The sequence below is a fragment of the Sardina pilchardus genome, chromosome 1 (genome assembly GCF_963854185.1).
Source record: "Sardina pilchardus chromosome 1, fSarPil1.1, whole genome shotgun sequence".
Lineage (NCBI taxonomy): Eukaryota > Metazoa > Chordata > Actinopteri > Clupeiformes > Clupeidae > Sardina > Sardina pilchardus.
The window spans coordinates 44,146,620-44,170,057 of NC_084994.1; the positions used below are offsets into that span (position 1 = coordinate 44,146,620).

At 46.5% G+C, this 23,438-nt stretch overlaps 2 protein-coding genes across 5 annotated transcripts in view; both read right to left on the reverse strand.

The window, feature by feature from the left end:
• Positions 1 to 279: 279 nt before the first annotated feature.
• On the reverse strand, positions 280 to 11,963 carry sp2 (sp2 transcription factor). Of its 3 annotated transcripts, none has more exons than XM_062545547.1 (8): positions 11,932 to 11,963; positions 10,445 to 10,521; positions 8,974 to 9,723; positions 8,354 to 8,611; positions 7,203 to 7,524; positions 6,169 to 6,337; positions 3,400 to 3,593; positions 280 to 2,769 (listed from the first exon to the last, which is right to left on the reverse strand). In XM_062545547.1, the coding sequence occupies exons 1-8, from the start codon at positions 11,936 to 11,938 to the stop codon at positions 2,669 to 2,671; spliced, it is 1,878 nt and encodes a 625-aa protein (XP_062401531.1). In that variant the 5' UTR covers positions 11,939 to 11,963; the 3' UTR covers positions 280 to 2,668. The 3 variants fall into 3 exon arrangements, with proteins under 3 accessions (XP_062401531.1, XP_062401548.1, XP_062401540.1); XM_062545564.1 differs by having other exon boundaries at positions 10,445 to 10,516; positions 11,932 to 11,955; XM_062545556.1 differs by lacking the exon at positions 11,932 to 11,963 and adding an exon at positions 10,962 to 11,439.
• A 3,349-nt stretch (positions 11,964 to 15,312) lies between these two features.
• socs7 (suppressor of cytokine signaling 7) overlaps positions 15,313 to 23,438 on the reverse strand; it is a 13,941-nt gene continuing 5,815 nt past the window's right edge. The window contains exons 5-10 of one of the 2 annotated variants that reach the window (XM_062545576.1): positions 20,348 to 20,493; positions 19,717 to 19,885; positions 18,107 to 18,235; positions 17,045 to 17,180; positions 16,382 to 16,525; positions 15,313 to 15,925 (exon numbers count right to left, since the gene is read on the reverse strand). In XM_062545576.1, coding sequence (XP_062401560.1) covers positions 16,405 to 16,525; positions 17,045 to 17,180; positions 18,107 to 18,235; positions 19,717 to 19,885; positions 20,348 to 20,493 — 701 coding nt within the window. In that variant the 3' untranslated portion in view covers positions 15,313 to 15,925; positions 16,382 to 16,404. Of the gene's footprint in view, positions 15,926 to 16,366; positions 16,526 to 17,044; positions 17,181 to 18,106; positions 18,236 to 19,716; positions 19,886 to 20,347; positions 20,494 to 23,438 lie in introns of both variants that reach the window. The other variant, XM_062545584.1, reaches the window with a different exon arrangement.

The window sequence follows — 23,438 nt, forward strand, 5'->3', positions numbered from 1 at the left end:
GCATTGAAGGTTTAAGTTTCGAGAGTTTAATTCCACCAGTTATACTAGGTAATGCTCCATAAGTGTAGAAAGATGTACTTAGATCAAATGAACCCTTGGCCACCAACAACTAGATAGAGAGATAGATAGATAGAAAGATACTTTATTGATCCCCAAGGGGAAATTCAACTATCCATTCAAGACCTGTCCCAAAATGTCTCGGGAATTTAAAATGTTTTCCAAACAGGAGGTCGTTTTAAACGACAAACATTCTCAAAGACGTACGGAGGAAACACTAAGTGTGGTTTGAATGCTTTATTGGGGGAAGGGAGAGTGGGACGGGGATTGTGACATTATACAAAAAATATATAGCAAGCTCTCAAATGTAAGCACCTCAGTAAAAGTCATAAAGACGTGAGAATCAGAGAGAGCAAATAGGGAGTTAGACTGTAGTCTATCACATTTAAACAAAGAAGGGTTTTAGGCTCGGGGAGGATATGTTTATGACCCCAGAAATCGGAGCCATTTTGTATCTGACCAGTCTGACCTCTATGAAGCTGAAATGGTCAAACTATTATTTAGAAAAAAACAAAATAAAAAAAGAACAAAATCACACAAACTGGGGCTGTAATCAGTGCACATCAACTGGCATCGTACAACATAAGTTAGACAAAAAAAAAAATATAATAAAAAATAATATTAACGCCACTCTACAAATGCAGTTCCCTGGAATTAGACTGAAAATCTCATTTCATTAAATACTGGTTGCAACGGTCTAAGGCAACATTTTCTTAGTTAATAAAAAAAGGGGTCACACACACTGCGCAAGAATGAAGCTATACAAGATATTCCTTTTCATTTCATGGGTTCGTCTCATTTACACTGTACACAGAGTCCATGTTCCTTCAGGATTCCTTTGGCCTGCTTAGCCAAAATACGAGGCTCATTTGTAACCGATTTCCAGACATCGTAATCCGACACAATATATACAAATACAGACTTACAGTACACACATCCATATGCACAGGGGGGGCCTTTGCCCATCCACCGGGGCTCTTGTTGAGGTTCTTGGGCAGGTCACCAGAGGAACATGTGCTTCAGCAGAGTGCGATGGACAGGCGACACCACACGGCACGCTGCCACGCCAGTCGCATCCCTTCAGCGGGTTAACCATGTTCACCTGACAATAGAATACTGAACCACGTCATGTTCCATTCCAACATCAGAATGGTCCATTTTTGTTTTCTCATGAGAATCACTTAGCATAAATAAGGGGAGGGGGGCAATGTGTCCGAAACGTGTGTGGGTTCATTTGGGAGATTCAATCCAATCCAATTCAATTCATAGAGAGGAAAAAAACAACTAAAAAACTGAAACCTGGTCTCAGGTGTGTTTCTCTGGGGGTTTCCTGTACACCTTAGGCAGGGGAACAAGCACATGAAAAAAATGCGCTTTGCAACTAACTGAAATGAGGATTTATGGTCTCATCTACTAGTGGGGTGTCTGACCCCTGCTATGCCACAATCGCCACAAACTATGGGCAGTGACCCTTAAGTGAAGAGGCACTACAAGTGTTCCACTAGGGGGACAGCAATGAGGTGTAAGCATTATTTGCCCTTTAACTGTGAGGAAAAAAAAAAAAAAAAAAAAAAAAGTCCCTGCATGAACTTCCCCCCTGCATGATTGTCTCATCATAGAAAAAATTAACAAAAAAAATCAGTACAAATCAAGAGGAATTATGTTGTCATTTTTTTGACAGCATTCGTTAATAATGTAAGCCAATACAAAATGCCGACGTTTTCCAGAACCAAAACTAGGCTTTGAATTTGAAAATCGATAGGATGACCAAACACTTGGGCCTGGGCTACTCATACTTGAGTATACAAGTACTGCTGCATGTTTGTGCCGACAAAAGAGAACACGTGTAAGCAAATTGTTACGTCTGGGGATTACTACAACATATGAATGTAAGAAAACAAGACAGACAAAACAAGTAAACAAACAAACAAACAAACAATGCCTCTTCTGTTAAATAAAACACTGAGAAAATTATAGGATACGGGGACATTTTGGCTGGAGTATTTGTTGGTGACGCCCTGACGAGGTCTTCGCAACTCCCCTTCGCAACTTTTCACCCACCCACAACACTTTGCAGGTGGCTTGAGGCGTGGCACAGGGCATGAGTTACTTTTTTAGGGGGTTTTGGGGGGGGGGGGGGGGAGCGGAGGGGTGGGTTGAGTGACCCGATAGCCTGGACACAGACCTCAGAGGCTTTGGCAACACTGAGGCTCCAACACATAATGCGCACGCGTTGGCCTCCATCACCTTCTCTCTGTGCCAGCGTCGGGGGTTGAACTCACGCCAGGGAAGGGGAAACGCTTTCGGTCATCCACATGGCACCACTTTCATGAAGGAGGATGGGAAAGGGGGGGTGGGGGTGGGGGTTCGGGAGAGTGGGGCGGGCAGAGGCCGGGGCACAGCGGGCGTGACATCCGTCCGCTCGGACAGCCCACGCGTCGTCACCGTCGTGCCCCCCCTCCCGTCAGAGCGATTCCTCGTTCCCTGCTGCTGGTGTCCGTAGGTCAGTCTCCGCGGTCAGCGGTCGTCCAGGGCACCGCGCGGGGCGGCGTGATTGGCCGGCCGGCCGCGTGTCCGTACTGGCGGTGGGGGAGGGGAGGAGGGCACCAGCTCATAAGTTTTTGGTGTTGATGTGCGTTTTGTAGTGCTTCGTCAGGTGGTCGCTCCTCATGAAGCGCTTCTGACACTGCGAGCACTCGAAACGCTTGTCTCCTGTCAAGACAAGAGGCACACATACACCAGATTAATCAGCATGCCTCTACAATATGCAGCAATGACTTGACAAAACTAGCTCTTCATGAGAAAGAGGCGGGGGGATTTCTGTGTGTGTGTGTGTGTGTGTGTGTGTGTGTGTGTGTGTGTGTGTGTGTGTGTGTGTCTAGGGATGACTCCTCTTTGTGTGTGTAGGTGTGACTCCTCTGTGTGTCTCTGTGTGTGTTTCTCTCTCTCTCTCTCTGTGTGTGTGTGTGTGTGTGTGTGTGTGTGTGTGTGCGTGTGACTCCTCTCTCTCTCTCTCTCTCTGTGTGTGTGTGTGTGTGTGACTCCTCTCTCTCTCTCTCTCTCTGTGTGTGTGTGTGTGTGTGTGTGTGTGTGACTCCTCTCTCTCTCTCTCTCTCTCTCTCTCTCTCTCTCTCTCTCTCTCTCTCTCTCTCTCTCTCTCTCTCTCTCTCTCTCTCTCTCTCTCTCTCTCTCTCTCTCTCTCTCTCTCTCTCTCTCTCTCTCTCTCTCTCTCTCTCTCTCTCTGTGTGTGTGTGTGTGTGTGTGTGTGTAGGTGTGACTCCTCTCTCCGTCTCTCTGTCTCTCCCTGTGTGTGTGTGTGTGTCCTGTGTGTGCTCCACTCACCCGTGTGTGTGCGGGCGTGCCGCTGCAGCTCGTCGCTGCGGGTGAAGCGCTTGCCGCAGAAGACCCAGTTGCAGACGAAGGGCCTCTCGCCCGTGTGGAGGCGCACGTGCGCCCGCAGCAGCGACGTCTTGCGGAACGTCTTCTCGCAGCCCGGGATGTGGCAGATGTGCTTCTTCTTGCCCAGCTCGCCCGGCCTGCACACACCAAAACACCCACAGCAATGAGTGGACAGTACTGGACACGGAGGACCCACGGGGTGGAGGAAGACCCACTCAAAGGGTCAACCACTGGGACAAAAGCTCCAGCAAGACAAAAGTTCTACCAGTGAACATAACCAGCAGTAAACACGTACAGATGTGACGTCTCATTTTTTGAAACCCTTCAGGCGGGGATCACACTGGCCAGCAGGCAAGCGGCAGGTTTCCTGTTGTTCTCTATGGTTCTGCAGCGGAACAGTGACAGCTAGTGGAACAAGCTGAACTTGGTGCTACTTTCAAAACGCAAGGCCAGAGTATTCATTTGTCAGTTTAGGCAAACTGTTTGTGTTGCTTAGGAACGAGATAGAACTTATTATGGTCTGAGCGTTGCGTTACTTCCCATTAGTTCTGAGGTGGGTCAAAACAAATCCAGTGCATGGTGGAATTACAGAGAAATAAGTGGGAGATGTATGGCTTTTTTTTGTATTACTGCTGACCAGTTAATCCCTTCACTTTCCAATCCAAGACCGACTGGTTGGGTGAGAACAGTGCAAACAGCGTAGGCTGTTCATCTTGTATATTTGTAAGTGACTGGTCAGTAGGCTGCAGAAGCCCTGGGGATTAATGCAGATTAAATGACACGGATTGCCTCTTTAGTCCCCCAAAACTGTACTGCCGCCAGCAAAACGCAAAATCAACACTAGCCCTGTAAAATAGTTGCGATATCTTTCCAGAGATATCCCATAATGCCCCCAAAACACAGGTAGCTTCTGACATCAGAGACCACTGTGCTGCACTGTCTGGTGAGTCATTCGGTGTCAAGTCAGTTGTCATAGTCAGCTTTGTACAAAAGAAATCTTTCAGCAAAATTAGAAGGTGTGTCAACCATTATCCAAGATTTGGTCTGATTTGACACAGAATGACTCTGTCATGGACCACCCTGCCGTCTAGGACAAGAATACTTGTCTAGCAGACATGGCAACAAACTACAGCGTCATCCCTTGGGCCACTATTGCCACTATAGAGCCCAACACCAGCTGTCATTTTCCGCTTTGCACCAACACATCCACCCACTCACTTTTGAGGCCCCAGTTTGTCACAGTAATGACTACGCCCAGGAGAAACACCAGCCACGCTACGGTCCACCACCTGCCATCATCTTAATAACTAACCACCCCTGACACGGTGTCCATTAGAGGGCTTGCACAAGAGATGGTGAGCTGGCACTTTGTGCTAATTGGCTTAGTCCTGTATGATGATGACACTGGGCACAAGACTCAGGGTAGACCGTGGCAGATCCACCACAACCACACCATGCAGACATCACCAATGAAGTCCATTTGGTTGAAAGCTGAACATCCACAATTACAAATCTACAAATGTTTTAGGAAAATACTTTTACTTTTTACAATCTTTTTAAAACTCCTTCAAATGAATTTGGACTTGAGTTCAGCTCCTGTTGTTCTGTGGAAGCCAACTCCCTATTTGCCACCAGATCTATGCACAAATCTACTTAATATGCCCATTTAAAGGGCTTTCTGTGTTGAAGAGTAAATCTCCCCCAGCTCCTCAACAAAGAATGCTGCTCCCACACAAACGCACATTGTTCCCTTTCCCTAGACTACACACACTGCTGCCCATGTATCTATGTGACAACGCCATCATTATTTCACCTTACTTGATACTACTAGATGCCTGACTAGAGCCTAACGGCATTCAGGGCAAGCTAATACACACATAGCACCCAACCACACATATACGCTCAACTTAGAACAGAGAACAGGGGTGCCCTCGGATGAGGTCATGGCCGCGAACAGACCGTGCTAGTGGTGCCCTAACGGATGACCTAACGTCTGAGACAAAGACCACTCATGTGAGCGCAGAACACTGAGTCAACCACCACAACCACCACTATGGGCACACACACTGTAGAGCTAGTAGTAGGCTATCCTTATGACGTACACATCTAGACATCTACAAACAGATGATGCACATGCAGTAAGTTGAAAACGATGCCTTTGGTTTTTTGCATAGCGGTAGGTTAACCACACAAACGCGAGCAAACCCTGCTTGTGGGTCAACAGCCACCAGCATCAGAGCAGAGATTAACTGTTAACCAATTACCAAACCAACAGACAATTATCATTTGATGTCGCAAGCATATTCTAAGGCATTCATACTACCGTGATGGTGACAGGTCCCAGAAGAAGACTGTATAACCCCTACACCTATGTAGACTAACTGCACAAGCACATTTTTACATTAAAGGTCAGGACCATATGACACAACTCACTGAAACTGACAAAAACTAGAGTCCCATTCAATTAGAATTGTGCAGCTTCCCCATTAAGGTCTACCACAGCCTGCCCCTGCCTACATCAGCGGGGTGTTGCGTGAGTACTTGCCCCTGCCTACATCAGCGGGGTGTTGCGTGAGTACTTGCCCCTGCCTACATCAGCGGGGTGTTGCGTGAGTATACTTGCCCCTGCCTACTACATCAGCGGGGTGTTGCGTGAGTATACTTGCCCCTGCCTACTACGTCAGCGGGGTGTTTGCGTTTGAGTATACTTGCCTCTTCTCGGCGTCCTTGCAGTTGGGGCAGGTGCAGGCCATGCGCCTCTTCTTCTCGCCCGGCTGGCTCTGCAGCTCCAGCGCCAGCGTCTGCTCCACCTGCGGCCCCGTCACGCCGCCCAGCTGCAGGCTGCCCCCGGGCACCGTCTGCACCGTCAGGTGCTGCTGGCCTGAGGGACGACAAGACAGCGGAGCAACAGCCGGTCAGCACAAGGGCACCAGGGGGGGCTTTCACACTCTGCTCGAGGCTCGTTCCCACTGATCTATAGCTAACACTGGGTAGACTATCCCATTGTGGCCGCCCCATCATTCATTATCTAGATCAGTGAGGACGAGGATCGAGGAAGGAAGGGAGGGTGTATAAAAGACCAAATGAGAGGCACCCCAGGAGTGGCTTTTAAACTCTCTCTTCAATGCTCGTTCCCACTGATCTATAACTAACACTGGATAGACTATCCCATTGTTGCCGCCCCATCATTCTTTATGTAGATCAGTGAGGACAAGGATCGAGGAAGGAAGAGAGGGTGTATAAAAGTGAATTGTTTTAAGAGCACCCCCGAGTGCTCATTTTAAGCAAAACAGACTTGTCAGTGTTATTGTAATAGCCTTCGTTAACTACATGGTGTTCATTTAGCTAATCATTATCTGCTAGCACTGTAGCACTAACACCAGTAAACACCTGTGTTTAATCTAGGCTAACTCCTCTAAACAATGCTTGCACACCATCCAACCAACAAACACCAACAGTTGGGTCAGTGTGCACCGTCAGTCTGTGTTAGTTGGTGTTGTTGAGATTGATATGTCCTAAAGTAAGTCATTGTAAAAAGTAAGTCATTGTAAAAACAAGTCTTTTCAATTATTGCCTGGGCAATGTGGCACTGGAAATTGGTTTTCTGAACACTCTAAAGATTGCGACCAACCACTGCCAACTTTAGAAAATGTTGGGGTTTGTTGGCGTTTATTGGGGGCAGTATTCAAGCATCCTAAAAGGACTGGACTTGACTCAGTGCTGGACTGAGGGGTCCTCTGACTGACCTCCGGCGTTGGTGATGGTGACGGGCACGCCCTGCACCTGCACGCCGTTGATGTTGATGGTCTGCACGGCCTGCACGGCCGAGGACAGCTGCGCGGCGTTGAGCGCGATCAGCCCGCCCGCCGGGGCGATCTTGGGCAGCGGGCGCTCCTTCCGCGCCCCCGCCGCCAGCGCGCGCTTGGGCGCGGTCGCCATGGCCGTGGCCACGGAGGCGTTCATGATGGCGGGCGCGTGGGTGGTGACGGGCGCCACCTGGGTCTGGCCGATGGTGGTCTCCTGCAGCTGCACCGCCTGCCACTCGCCTGACGCCGTCTTGATCAGCACCTGCAGCGCAGCACAGCACAGCACAGCACACACGCAGAGCGGCTTTAGCACAGAGGCTACTAGCTAGAGTTGAGTAGTGTATACAGCACACACAGAGCGGCTTTAGCACACAGAGGCTACTAGCTAGAGTTAAGCAGCGTACGACATCTCGTAAAACTAGGATTCTGAAACTAGGACTCCAAAACAAAACTGTTGCCTTCATGAGACAGAACGCAGGTTTAAGACGGAACCCACTTGGATAACTTTACAACTGATCAGCGGCTTTAGCGAAGAGGCTACTAGCTAGAGTTGAGCTGCGCATGACATCTCGTAAAACTATGATTCTGAAACTAGGACTCCAAAACAAAACTGTTGCCTTCGTGAAACAGAACGCAGGTTTTAGACAGAACCCACTTGGGTAACTTTACAACTGATCAGCGGCTTTAGCGAAGAGGCTACTAGCTAGAGTTGAGTTGCGCATGACATCTCGTAAAACTAGGATTCTGAAACTAGGACTCCAAAACAAAACTGTTGCCTTCGTGAAACAGAACGCAGGTTTTAGACAGAACCCACTTGGATAACTTTACAACTGATCTCCATAATTTACCACAGCTGTCTGTCTCTCCTGTCACATCAGTCTTCATTTACTGCACTCTTCACTGTTCCTCAGTTCTGAATTGTTAAAATTATTCATTTAGCTGATGCTTTTCACCTAAAGTAATTTGCGTATGTCCACTACATTACAAGGGATGACACCGTCCCTGAAGCAACTTGGGGTGAAGCGCCTTGCTCTAGCCACTATGCCACAACCGCCACTATGCCACCACCGCCACATGCCCTCCGTACATACCTGCGTGGGCTCGGTGGACGCCATTTGCAGATTCTGGGTGGGCTGTTTCTGGGGCACCTGGGGCAGCGTGGCGGAGGCGGCCTGCACCACCTTGAGGGCCTGCGAGGGGATCTGGACCATCTGCTGCTGCTGCTGCTGCAGAGGCTGCTGTTGCTGTTGCTGATGCTGATGCTCCTGCTTGGGCTGCACCAGCTGCACCTGCTGCACCACCTGCTGGGCGGAGCCGGGGTTCTGGACGATCAGCAGGTTGTTCCCCGCCTGGAGGACGGAGGAGAAGAAGCACATCCCGGGCACGAATCACGACTGAGCGAATGAATTACCATCACTGTCTCTGGTGCAAAAAAAAACACCTTGAGAGGTAAAATCACCAGGATTCACCAAGGTGTCTCTCAAGGTGTGAGCGATCAACGATAACAAACTCCTTTCGCACAGTGTAAAAAGAGTTCTGGTTCACATATACATAATTAATGTGAGGTTATAGTGATTGTTGGATCATCCTGCAAACACCACTTGCTCCTCTATGGAAACAGCCAGATAAAAAAAAACCCTGTCCTCTACACTAACCCTCCACAGTATTGGAAGTCTCAACCCAATGCTGCTCTGCCCAACAGAAGTCTTACCTGGATGATGTTATCTGCTGTGGTTTCGATGAGGAGCGTCTCCATCTGCTCGGCCACGGGGGAGGGCGAGGCCGGCTGGGGGGCCACGGGGGTGGGGGCGACGGCGGCCACGGGCGTCTGCTTCTTGCGGCCCCTCCTGGAGGTCTTGACGGGCGGCTGCGTCGTGGTCGCCTGCTGCGTCTCCGTGACGCCCATCTCGTTGAGGGGAAGCGTGAGGCCGCTGGGCAGCCGCACCACGTTCTGCCGCCGCTTCTGCGTCGACGGCTTGATTGCCACCGTCTTCTGGGGCGCGGCCGTCGCCATGGTGACGATGGGCTGGGGCTGGGCGGGCGCGGCAGCGGGCATCGTCACCGGCGTGGTGATGATGGCCTGGTTGGTGCCGGGGATCAGCTGGATCTGGCTGCCCTGCGGCACCATCTGGATGGTCTGCGCGCCCTGGATCTGGGGCATCATCTGGTACTGGATGTTGGCCGGGGCGGCCGCCTGCCGCGTGGGGCTCTGGATGGTCAGCAGGATGGGGCTGGAGCCCGAGGCGCCCAGGCCCGCCGGCAGCTGGATCACATTGCCCTTGGCCGAGAGGAAGCCCAGGGCGTTCTTGGGGGGCGCTGGCGCGATGGGCGCCGGCTTGATGGGGTGCAGGCGGCGGGTGGTGGGCTGGGCCGGAGGGGTGCTGACAGGGGCCTGGGCGGCAGGGGGCCCGATCTTACTGCAGGTGGCGGCCAAGAGGGCCAGAGGAGAGGGCTGGGAGTCCTGAAGAGACACCAGGCAACACAGAGAAAAAGGAATACATCAAAAACCATGTCCACATGTTTGTTTTTATACCAGGTATGGAAGCACCATCTAGCATCAATGTAACATCATTACCCCATATGAAGAAGTGATTTTTCTGCACTTGACAAACATTACCACTATGTGGTCTACTTGTGACTCGGTCACTTATATTTAAATTTACAGTATACATTGCATATTGTCCATATAGTATTTGACATTTAGTATTTGTTGTACTGTATGTTGTCGATGTATTATCTGTGCCAATAGAGTAACACCACCAACCAAAGCGAAATTCCAAGTGTGTACACAACTCACTTGGCTAAATAAATCGGATTCTGATCTAGGCAGACAAAACATCCACTGTACCCAATACACTGAGCCAAAATCACTAGCCTACTTCCTGGTCCATAGTGCATGTTTGGTAGATGCACGGTGCAACATAAATCAACATAAATGCCCCCGACACACAAACTATTCATCCCACTAGCAGTGCCAAAGCATTCTGAATTGAGGCAAAGGTCAATAAACGCCTTCAACACACAACAATGATCAGAAAACCCACACTGCTGTACCACAGCAGCTTTTGGATGAGCACTATTAATCAACTTACTGAGACAAAAGAAGAAGTGTTGTTTGGGTCAGGCACCGGAGCTCTGATAGTGCTGGGAGTAAAGGTGAAAGGTCAAAAGGGCAGACTTACTTGTGCGGAGGTGGCAGAAGGCTGGAGGTATTCGCTGGGACTGACAGCTACAGTAGTGGCCATACTGTCCTTCTGATCTGCAATAAGTCAATAGATTGTTGATTGATAACAAACAAAATGGCCGGTATGAATCTAACCTTTCTTATATCTAGACGCAACTTCTATGCCATAGTCTCTAGTAAATTTTGTATAAGAATTGTGTTTTTTATACCACACTTACGTTTTCTATTTATGCATGAGTGCTAGTGACAGTTTGCTGATTTATTAGCTGGACTACAATAATACAATCACGTGCGAATTCATTGAGACAGGAGCAATACGCATGGTCTAATCTGCTACAATCACGTCCAACGCTAAAAGGGTTTGCCTTTTGAAAGAAGTATCGCCTAGTACCGTAACTTGACAGATACCACATACTAAGACTTGAAAAACTGAAAGCGTAAAGCTTCTAAAATGACACGTCTTGGAAAGACAGCATTTAACAGCCAATACGCCCGTGAGGGAACTGTTATGTTACCTGTAACTGACAATGCAAGCGATCAGACATCGGTGGAGCAGGTCCACAGACGGGCGTTTCGTTTTAAAATTGATGCCAAACTAGTGCTGGGAACTTGTGTAAATAGAGATAAATAGCGGACGCAACAGAGCAAACAACTTTTCTAGCAGGTCTGCAAACACTTTCATTGGCAGCTCCAGCAAACTTCGCAAAATATGCTAATTGTGCTGAATGTTTCGACTTAGCTTTATCCCCAACTGCTGGTCCAGTTAATGTCCGCAATGTTTCAGAAGCTCAGGTTTAAGTTTTGCATTGCATTTTATTCCACGGACTAAGACCATGTTGCCGTTAGCCACAACAGTTTCTGTAACAGACTGTTTCTTTAAGTCTTGACTCGCTAACACTGTACACGAGTGAAAAAAAACTGTTTGAGCGCGGCCTGAAAATAGCGCCGCCATCAAAAAGATAGCTACTGCTAGCAAGCACCTACGTTTAACTAGCTGTGCTTACTTGCAGAGCTAGACTGGGAGAGACGACGATATTGGGCTAGCATGGTTCCCGTATGAGTGGCTAGCTATCTAGATAGCTCTAGATACGCATATCTCTTCAAAATTACCCTAACATTATACAGTCGGACTAGCACTTAAATCCAAGTATTTTGCTTGTTGCCCACACTTCACTATCAGTTCAGTGTATGTATTTTGCACCACATGTAATAAAACGGCACAGTTTCATTGCATATCAAGCTAAATTTACAAACAAGACTCTGCTTTACTGGCTAGCAAGCTAACGCGTAGCAAGTCAAACTCTTTGATACTGAAAAGGCAGCCCAATTCCGGAAGTGCACAGCTTGCAAGCAAAAGTACAACTACACGGATTCAAACATATGTATTTAATGCATAACACATCAAATGTCCCTCTGGTTAACGAAGATGAATTGTTTTACGAAGTACAATGTAATATAAACACCAATGTTATAATTCCTACCCACCGCTCATGACGACATTCGCTCTCCGTGCAGCCTTCAAGAGCAAGCCCATACGAGATACCGCCTGCGCACTTGGTCCAATCCGCGTGCACATGGGTCAATGAGCGATGGTAGTTCTAACCAATAGAGAAGAGCCATACTTCAGATTGAAATTCTATTTAGCCAATGAAAGAGATGGGTGTTCGTAAAGTCGAGGATGGGCACGTACACAACCAATGGATTGCCGGTTTAGTGTATTTTGAGGCGGGTGTAAAGTGAATATGTAAAATATAATCTGAGCCAATAGAGAGCCGAAGTCCCGCCCCTTCCGATTGCCTCCATGGGACCTATCTTTGGATTTTTTTTCAATGGCAGTCAATGGAGAAATATAAATTATTTTCTGGTCCCGATTGTCTTGTGCCTTGAATTACCCATATGATGTTTGTCAATTTTAATGACAATTTTTCATGTAAAGACATTTGAAAAGTATGTCGTAACTAGTGAATTACAACATTGTGAAAGATCGTGTTTCCAACGACTACAAACACATCAGTCGCGTTAGTGACGTTAGATCAATTCACAGCCACGGGCGCCAGCAACAGGTCTTATTTGAGCTTCCCCCTTGCCGATGAAAATATCATGAGTCAGAGGATTAAACACATCAGATAAGTTGTATTTCATTCATAGACTGTACAAACACTACTGTTAAGTGACTTAGCTGGCAGCAAGATGTAACCGTTAACTAGCATAATAGCTAGCTAACTAGCCAGCCTCTCGTTTGCTAGTTGGTGGCTCAGTTGGTGACGTGCATCGTTTGAGACGAGAAATGTAGTCCACTGAACGGATTCGCACAAAACTTAGATAACTTTTAAAGTCTAATGAAAAACAGAACTTTATTAATGTGAAAAATTATCTTTTAAATTCCCACACATCATATGTGAAATGCACGGTCCAACTCGAACGGGACCAAAAAATAATTGTTATCTCTCCATTGACTCCCATGCATAAAAAATCGTAAAATAGGTCCCATAGACCGGAAGTAGAAGGGCGTGACTTCGGCTCTCTATGATATGAGTGTTGTGTTTCACTGACATATATCACACCCAGTCCGCGGGCGGAGAGACATTTCAGTCAAACTCCACTTGACATCCATTTTGGTCAATCAGCCCATAGCTCCTACCGCCTCATAGAAACTGTCACTGCCCATCATAACCATACTTTATGCATCGTTTCAGTGCATTGTTCAACGAGGTTTACAATTGTCAGCAGCTTGCAAGACACCCAATTTCTAACGAGCAGTTAGGCCTACTTTACTGTCTATGAGTAGACCAGTCAAAAGAGAAGAGGTTTACTGATTTGAGGTTTTTAGGTCTGTTCAGCAAAACTAGTTACATGGAATCCCCAATTCAATAAAGCCTATCTGGTGAAGACAGAAAATAACAGATTTTATAGGCCCTCCCAAACAAAACAGATTATCATTCACAGTGGCACTACCGGCAGCATTACACAGTAATATCATGATAACGCCCTATTGTTGGCCTATTTGGTTTCCTATGAACCAAAATGCTTTGCTTGATCAAATGGCATTGACAGACATTCAACAGCCAGAAAAGCTCAAGCTGCACTGAAGAATTTCCTGCAACACACTTGAGTCCCCTTAAGCAGCCTTTCTCTCTCAAATGTTATATTACTTCACTGATGAGGGTTCATTTTTGACAAAGAATACTGATGCTGACCCACCTTAGAGCTAGATCAAATGTAGTCTAAGTAACATTTATTGTCCTTGTCCACTTCTTTGGATAGAGCAAGATGAAATAGGAAAAAGAAAGAAGTCATGCCAGAAATTGTAAACATCTTATGAATTACGTACCTTTAGAACCTGGCGTTGCCCCAAGCCACCTTTTTTCAACAAGTCACTATGAGCAGTTGGTGTGGGTTTGGTCAAAGTCAAAATCATGTGATTGGCTCAATGTGAAGGGTTGAAGTGTGTTTTGATCTGTTCTAGTGCCTTTGACTCAGGTACAGTACTAGTGTGTGCTTGTGTGCTTGTGTGCAGTCCTACACCCTGTTACATATTGCATTAAACACATGTCGTTTCAACATATTAGCCCAGTTGCTTCTGTGTCTTTTGAGAGTCTCTCTAATGATGTAGGACCACCTCCTATACACAGCCTCCACATCGAACAAGCCATTGGACTACTACAAATGTATATAGTAACTACAAAAATACTTATTTCAAATTATGGAGTCATTTTTATAGAGTCTGCCGCAATGCACCTTTAAGATTGCATATTAAAATTCTCCCCCATTCTCAGTTGTCTTTACTGACCTCCTTCTAGCACTGCAGCCTCTCTCCTTCATGACATGAAATAGACATCTCTGTGCTCACATGGCCTTGGATGGAAACTGCCTTACTGCCTTTTCCATAAAAACAAAATTCAGTCACTCACTATGCAGGCAGAAGGTGCAAGTACTTTTTGGTGTTAAGAAACGTTTCTGAATTAACAAGGAGAATGATACGGAATGTATCTCTTTGTTTAGACCAAATGTATTTTACAGGCCCTTTAACCAAAGACCTAAAACAAACAAGAATGGAGAGGAATTTCATTTTTTCCCAATGGAACTTATAATGCTTCAATAATACTGTAATTAAAGGTTGTCTAAGTCGTGTTACGCGGTTTCTAAGCTAGAGCATTTTTTTGTCACACACAGCTAGAGCCTTTTTTTGTCACTTTAGCAGATCCTCACGATCTGATACCTGCCTGTCCCCTGAATATGCTGTAAAAAACTAAGGACAGCCCAAACTCCAAAAACTACAACAAAAACAGTGGTCCAGCCTGGACCATGAAACATAACAAACTGTTCATGACATTTTGCACGGGAGGGAGGTGGAGGGAGGGGCGAGCTAGCTCTGTTTTGTTTGAAAGTCAGCAAAAGTGACGTCACCCAACCGTGCTTAGAGAACTTTTTTTTAACAATTGTTCAGTGATATTAAACAGTGGTGTGTGTATTCAAACATCATGTCTCATGCATTGCATACCACTGTTTTATATAATATTTGAATGTTTCTATCCCCTGTGATGGTTACTGCCAAATGTCTGCTTCTCCAACAATTTTGATCAAGTTCAGTTTTTGGCATTAAAGAAATGTTATCCACCACAGGTTTTAAGCAAAATCATGGCATACTTTTCTGTGATAGATAATGTTGGAATCAAGGGTTCATGAGATACACAAACACACACACGCACACACACACACACACACACACACACACACACACACACACACACACACACACACACACACACACACACACACACACACACACACCCACACCCACACCCACACCCACACCCACACTCAGACTGTGTAAATTCAATACTGAAGACAGGATTTCTTCTAAACCTCTTTTACTGAAAATACTGTTCCTATGACCAGCTGTGACCGAGGAAAAGAGCAGACTGAGTCCGATCCAGTCACAGGTATGAGATGCATATACAGTCTCAAGCTCCACTCACGGACAAGCATTGTACTCAGAGAGGAGAGGAGAGAAGGAGGGGATGGCTGTTACAAACAGATCATCTCACTTGAAAAGGTCCATTTTGCTCATGTTGGAATTAGGTAACGTACAGATCGACGGGGGAACAAAAAAAAATAAAAAATAAACAAACATCTGAGAGAAGTCCAAGTCCAAGTTTTTAGTGTTGTTGAGTTGTCCAGTTGGCTTCCCCTGGGAAGCCCATTTCTCCAGCTCGGGGCTGGTGTGTGCTGCTGCGCTGTTTGTGTGACATCCCAGCATTTGCACCGGCCTCCCTCTCCCGGTCGCTTTTTGTTGGTTGCCGTGGCGAGGGAGAGGGAAGGACCTTTTGCAGAGTCCCTGAGGAGGCCGCCATTTTGGAGCCCCGACCCGAAGGAGTTGTAGGAGTTGGGAAGCAGGAAGACTGGTGAACAGGCAGGGTCCAGGCTGTGCTTCACCGGGCAGCGATCTGCCACACCACGTCTCCGCACACAGAGTACCCTGTAGAGGAGGGAAGAGAAGCTGTGAGACGCGTCCGAGTTTGGACCCAATCCAACTACAAACTCCCCGGTGAACAGCAGCACTCGCTGTCATTGGATGATTACGGAAGGGTTTGTGTTTACATTGCTCACAATGTTGCAATAACTAAAAAGCTGTTACTAATAATAGAAGAGGGAGATGACAGGAGTCAAAGTACCATTTTTATGTTTAGCTCCCATTTCAAACCAAGCTTTCGCAATAGATTTAGAAAAAATCTATCCATCAGCAGAAATGTACATTTACATTTAACAGAAGCACCATAAATGAGCATATGGCCCACAAACAAATCAGTGGACATGTGGATCACAAATGAATCTGAAGAGCAGCATTACAGAAGAAGAGTCACAGTACTTTTTACACTTTGACACAGAATTACAAAACAAATTGCTTTCCCCTGCGTACACTCCTGTGAATTACTTGGTTTAGGACCCCTCTGTTGGCTACGTCTGGGAGTCCGCTTCCTGTTCGACTCCCATCGCTTGGCGTATTCCCTTGATTGACAGGTACATCTCCTCCTCGGCGTCGTAGTAGTAGAACTTCCTCAGGTAGGCAATCAGTGGCCTGGTGACGAGAATGTAGTGTACAGCATGGAAAAGGCATCTTTGTAGGCATAACATGATGGGACAGCAAAATATCAAAAGCAATGTATCCAAATGGATCACATTAAATATACTAGACCCTATCGTAAGCATATACTTTCAAATGACATAACTATGTCATTCATGACATGAGTGAAGAGATAATAAGCCTGAAATAACTTAAAATTATTGCATGTTGATAACATGATGGTCCCAAAGGAAACTGAAGCTAAACAATTGAAGAGTTCTTTTCCAAAACGCTATTTTGTTTTCCAAGTAGTTTCAGTGGAATTGAATTAGGTTATGTTCAGTTGATCTATCTTTACTCAATCAAACCAAAACAACTGAACACATTTTTATTGATATTACCTGAAATACACAATTAAATAATATGACTTTTTAATGTTGTCAAAAATGGATTCATAGCGTTTTGGAAAAGAGCTCTTCAATATACTATATGCTTGATGGGTGAATGACTTCTAAAGATGTAGCAGGCGCTTACTTGGGCAGTGGGAGCTCCTGGATGTGGTCGATGCGGACCATCTGTCGGATGCAGAAGCGGCAGAGGTGCTGGAGGGACTTGACGTTGCTGAAACGGGACACTGGGTAGAGCAGCTGCACCGGCGTGGGAGGGAGACCTGGGGAACAGGAGGCATCGGCATCACCCATCTACACCACCACCTCAGACCCTGACCTGGCCTGACTGACTGACTGAGACAGCAGATGAGGTCTGCATGGACACATCCTATATCCACATGGGGTTCCAGCCAATACCCTCTAGTGGGAGGGATAGATACTCAAATATAAGGATAAATGCATTTATTCCCATGACAAGAACTCATTTGAGGTAGCCATGGGAAGTCTGCGGGGTGTGGGCTGTCACCCTACTGAACTCTAGCTCTTCATCCCAGTGACAACCAACCAACTAAGCCCCTCCATCACCCTCCCCCGACCCACCCCCGCCCGATGCCTCCTGTGCCTGTTGGGGTGTCCACAACCATGGCAACCTTGACAGGGACAATGACAACCTGCCCTATCTATGCACCACCTGTCTATACTTTGTATATCACATTGCACTTTTCTGCTTTTTTGCACTTCTTGTTAGACGCAAACTGCATGTCCTTGTCTTTGTACATGTACTCTGCATAATGACAATAAAGTTGAATCGAATCCCTAATCTAATCTGATCACACGCTGTATTTATTTGAATTACAATAATTAGTATATTGTTTTCAATATGCACTTTAAATGTCTGCTGGACTGGGATGTGACGAATGATGACAGTTATAAATGGTTTGGATTAAGGTGGTCTATGTTTATTAAATGTACTTTTCTCCACAGACCTACCTATGGCACTAGGATTACCAGGATTACACAAATGGATATCATACTGCTGCTAATAATAATTAACTTAGTTTGTCATGAGTCTCCCACTCACTTATTGTCACAGAAAGTACTTTACAGGTACACATTCAAGGATGAATGAATGCATATATAAATAAACCAACAAACAGTAAAACACAAGGACGGAAAGAAGATGAACAAACCCAAAGTATCATCTTACCAGGCACTCTTGACCTCAGGAAGTACAGGAACTTGCCGTTCTTGGAGTGCATGATGGCTCTCTCTATGAACTCCACCACTGAGTGGCAGCGGTCCTCAAACTTGGGGTGACACCACAGGCTGAAGGTCCCTGAGACAAACATTGGCCATTAAGACAGAGCAAGCACACGCTCTGTGTGTGTGTGTGTGTGTGTGTGTGTGTGTGTGTTCGGAGGTGCATACACCTGTGTGTTCCAGGCCTATAAAATCAGAGTGTGAATACAGCACTTCACCTGTGCGCCACTCTGGTGTGTGTGTCTATAACATAGGTGAGTATGGTGCATGGGTATATAATACCTTTTAATGTGCATCTCTGTTTAGTTAGTTGTTGTAATGTATATGTTGTCTGTGTGTCGGTGTGTGTGTGTGTGTGTGTGTGTGTCATGTATGGAGTAGGTTAGTGTACAAACAAACACCACTATAAACATTTACACATTAACCTTCCCATGCCTTCCCTCAAGTATGCGCATGTTGCCCTATATATCTGAGAGCTATAAAACAGTTACATGGATGTGGGCCTGTGTAGCAGTATTCAGTATGTGGCTCAACTCTGAAGTGCTCCATGCGCATGTGTGTGTGTGTCCTCACCTCTGTAGTGCTTCGTGTGTGTGTGTGTGTGTGTGTGTGTGTGTGTGTGTGTGCGTGTGTGTGTATGTATGTGTGTATCCGTGTTCTAACCTCTGCTCTATGCGTGTGTATATTAATGTGTGTGTGTGTTGTCCTCACCTCTGTAGTGCTCCATGCGTGTGTGTGTGTGTGTGTGTGTGTGTGTGTGTGTGTGTTGCCCTCACCTCCATGTATATGTGTGTGTGTGTGTGTGTGTGTGTGTGTGTGTGTGTGTGTGTGTGTGTGTGGTACTCACCTCTGTAGTGCTCCATGTGTATGTGTGTGTGTGTGTGTGCGTGTGTGTGTGTGGTCCTCACCTCTGTAGTGCTCCATGTGTATGTGTGTGTGTGTGTGTGTGTGTGTGTGTGTGTGTGTGTGTGTGTGTGTGTGTGTGTGTGTGTGTGGTCCTCACCTCTGTAGTGCTCCATGCGTGTGTGGTGCGTGACCCCCTGTGATCTGAAGCTGAGGCTGAGGATGTAGCATGTGTGTGTGTGTGTATCTGTGTGTGTGTGTGTGTGTGTGGTCCTCACCTCTGTAGTGCTCCATGCGTGTGTGGTGCGTGACCCCCTGTGATCTGAAGCTGAGGCTGAGGATGTAGCATGTGTGTGTGTGTGTATCTGTGTGTGTGTGTGTGTGTGTGGTCCTCACCTCTGTAGTGCTCCATGCGTGTGTGGTGCGTGACCCCCTGTGATCTGAAGCTGAGGCTGAGGATGTAGCATGTGTGTGTGTGTGTATCTGTGTGTGTGTGTGTGTGTGTGGTCCTCACCTCTGTAGTGCTCCATGCGTGTGTGGTGCGTGACCCCCTGTGATCTGAAGCTGAGGCTGAGGATGTAGCATGTGTGTGTGTGTGTGTGTGTGGTCCTCACCTCTGTAGTGCTCCATGCGTGTGTGGTGCGTGACCCCCTGTGATCTGAAGCTGAGGCTGAGGATGTAGCATGTGTGTGTGTGTGTGTGTGTGGTCCTCACCTCTGTAGTGCTCCATGCGTGTGTGGTGCGTGACCCCCTGTGATCTGAAGCTGAGGCTGAGGATGTAGCGGGGGTCAGAGCTGTCCCGCACCAGGAACGAGCCGTCCGGCTTCCCCTTCAGCTTCAGCTCCGCGTCCTCCCAGTTCATTGGCCCCCAGTACCAGCCACACTGGGGGCGGGACAAAGACACACACAGCCAATCACATGCCAGCATATAAGCCTTTATAGGAGTCACACAGCAAGGTGTACATGCATTGATATACAGTGATACTGTACTATATCTTTATCATCAATGTTATTTTAGAACGTATGGATGGTTTATGCCCAGATAATTTGATGAATGTCCATCTGCGCTTGGCCTATTTAATGGTATATGTAGACATGTGTCCATGTACAGTAAGTAGATTAACTGCTTAATGGTAATAGGGGTCATGTAATGATATTAGATTGATTGATGATAAAATACTTTCATTACAGATCAGTCGTGTGTCATAAAGACGACCAGACCTCCTTCACATTTGAACCCACCGAATGTCAAACCAGTGTGTGTGTGTGTGTGTGTGTGTGTGTGTGTGTGTGTGTGTGTGTGTGTGTGTGTGTGTGTGTGTGTGTGTGTGCGTGGTGCTCTCACCCTCTCCAGCTCCCTCAGACTGGCAGTGAAGCTGCTGGCGTCGGGCCTCCTGAGCGGGCACAGGAGCGGCGGCGGGGGCAGACGGGGCGGCTGCGGAGCGCCCGACTGCGCGGCGGCGCCGTGAGGCAGCACCCGGAGGAACGCGTCTGAGGAACCCGACAAACGGGGGGAACAAGATCAGCCGCGCACAAAAACAAACCCCCCCCCCCCCTTGAGTCCCCTTGTTCTTGTTCTTCTTGTCTGAACTGTGCCTGACTTAATAATCGGTAATCTCCTGGCAGGTTAAATCACTGGCAGCGTTGGCCTGGAGGCACGATTCACAGAGCTATACGCGATTAGGGGAGGGGGGGGAGAAGATAAGATTAATCTGATGAGGGGCCGTCATTATATCTCCGGCAACTTGAGGGTGAGCCGGTGTGATACTGATGGGGGGAAACAGTTGTAAAAGGATGGAGATAATTGTGTGCTAACTCCCTGTCAGAGCTGTTTAAGGGAACACAGGGTTTCCCGCAGCGCTTTCCTGCTAAGGCGGCCGCCTTAACAACACAGGGCTGCCGCCTTAACTAGCGTCTTCAATAAATAAATGAATAAATAAATACATAAATAAATATATTATGTATAGTGATATTCGCCGTATTACTCTGTCATGTTTTCTCCATGTCATTCCAAACCGTAGCCGCTAGTCTCCCTTCTCAGTAGAACGCATAAAAAAATAAACTTTTTCAAAATCGAGTTGGCCTATGCGCACAGGCGACGCGCTCATTCAGCATGAGTATTTGATATCAGGTCAGGTGCCACTGCCACGCATATCTCAGAGTGACTGCGAACACAAATAGCCTAAACCTAGCTAGATTTGACGACTCTCACAGGAATGGTTCTCCGTTGAATCTACCAAATGTGTGGGATGAGCGGCATAACACTTTTGAGCGCTTTATCTTTTCTTTTTTTAATCACTCGTCTACTATGAATGCATAGCCCACTGCATCTTGTAATTTGTTGTGACAAATACTTGTGCCATCTAGCCTACAGCTAACAACAACTTGTGACGGCTATTCATTCACGTGTTGTAAATTGTCTGAGGTTTACACAGGCTAGTTTAAACTTTAAACTATAGCCTCTTGTCTCCCATGCCAGTTTCATTCATCCCGACCGGGCGGGACGCATGTTTCCGTTTTGTAGAAATAATTCCTGGATGTTTTTGTTCAGAGCTGAACATGCAACTGTATTTGACAGATCACAGATCTGGTTGCTAGTGACAAAATATTAGTGTTCAATGCGGTACGATCTCGCTAATTATATTTTAAAAAGCGTTAAAAACGTTCCGGCTCTCTTAGGCTATAGCCTATGAGCAACAGGCACGCACAATAAAGGCCTACAGCTTCAATCAAAGAATTGCAGCTTTAGCCTACTAAATCACAATTCATTAACTATACCATACAGTCGCAATGTTACATTTTCATACAGTTTCATCTTTATTTCATGATATATTCTAAAATATCCACCATTGCAAATATTCTTGGTTTTAATAGAATACTATAATATTGACTGGCTTTAAAATATATCCTATGGTGCTATGCTGAGCAGTGCAAAGGTTTTGAAAGATACAAAAGGCCCTGCATTGGAGTTGTAAACTTTTAAGGTATAATATTGTCTAAATTGTGTTAATGATGTTTAATTGGTTGCTGATTCAATTAAATCTGATACAATGAATGTGAAATCCAGGTATATTGCTGTCATTAGTGTCAAAATTCAACATTTTCAACATTAATGAAATGCTGACAGCCTACTAATTTTTTACTTCAGCTGACCTCCTTGTCTTAAAGTAAATCAGAAAAGAAGTTATTTAGACAAGTGTGTGCTAGACTGCTCCTGTAGCCAACAATCTCTACCCTTTGGGAATTTAACTGTTATATGATCCTTGGTGATGTAAATTATGAAAACCTCTTTCTTTGGTTGGTCTTGATGCGGCCTTGACTCCTTTAAGACTCAGTCTCGACTCAGACTTGCTTCCTAAAAGACTCGGCCGTTGTCACTCGGTCTGGCTGCAGTTCAACCAACGGTCTCGACCCCCCCCCATCGAGGGCAGTGGCGGCGATGTGGTGGGGACGCTACGGCGACGCCCCCTTCCCCTGGACAGACACCACCTTAACTAACAAATTTTCTGGGGGAAACCCTGGAACAGTATTAAGAGGGGGGAGGGGAGGGGGACCACGCGTGTCACTTAGGTGCCACTGATATTATACTACTCCAGCAAACTAGCAAAAAGCTATTCTGAATTAAATAAAATCACTCAAATTTGTATTCAAACTAGACGTCCAAGGGCACATTCCACGCAGACAGTGATATCTTCTTTCATTCTGATTTTGCTAAAAAACTAGTAGCGCACCTCATGTCAAAGCAGGAACGAAGTGTGAGCACTTCATTTCAAAAACGGACGGACATTCTTCTTGGGTGACTGACAAAAGCATAGTTTTGCACGTAAAACACACTCTTACGTACATATAGAGAATAAGCACACTAAATGAGAATAAGCACACTAAATGAGAATAAGCACACTAAATGAGGACGTGCCATATTGCACTGCAGTCCCTCTCTGCCGCAGCATAATGCTCTGTGCCTCCATTATGTCACAGCTGGGGCGCCATAACTCACACAGCTGGTGGCATCTCACGTTGAGCCTGACTGATACGCAAGACTGTCACCGGGTAAGAAAACATGCCACCAGGCTCGTCAAAACAAACGCGCCGCACACTGTCACAGGGCCGTCACTCGGCTGCATGCGACGCTGTTTAAGATCTACTCGTATGCTAGCTCCCCTCTGTATGGCTGGATGTCGACGACAACTGGAGAAAAATCACAGGAAATGCACACGTAGAGCGCTTTAAGTACGTACTGCACAGTATGTCTTAAAAGTCAAGTAGGGCAGATGGGGTGGACTATAATTAGATATGATGTAAACAGTACACATTTTCTGTGCCTGTGTGGTATTCATAGAAATGGAGGCGCTGAAACAGGTTTAATAGAACCCCACACTTAAAAGCCTCTTTGTAGAACGCCTTCAATGGAAATGTCATCTATACTGTTTTACCCG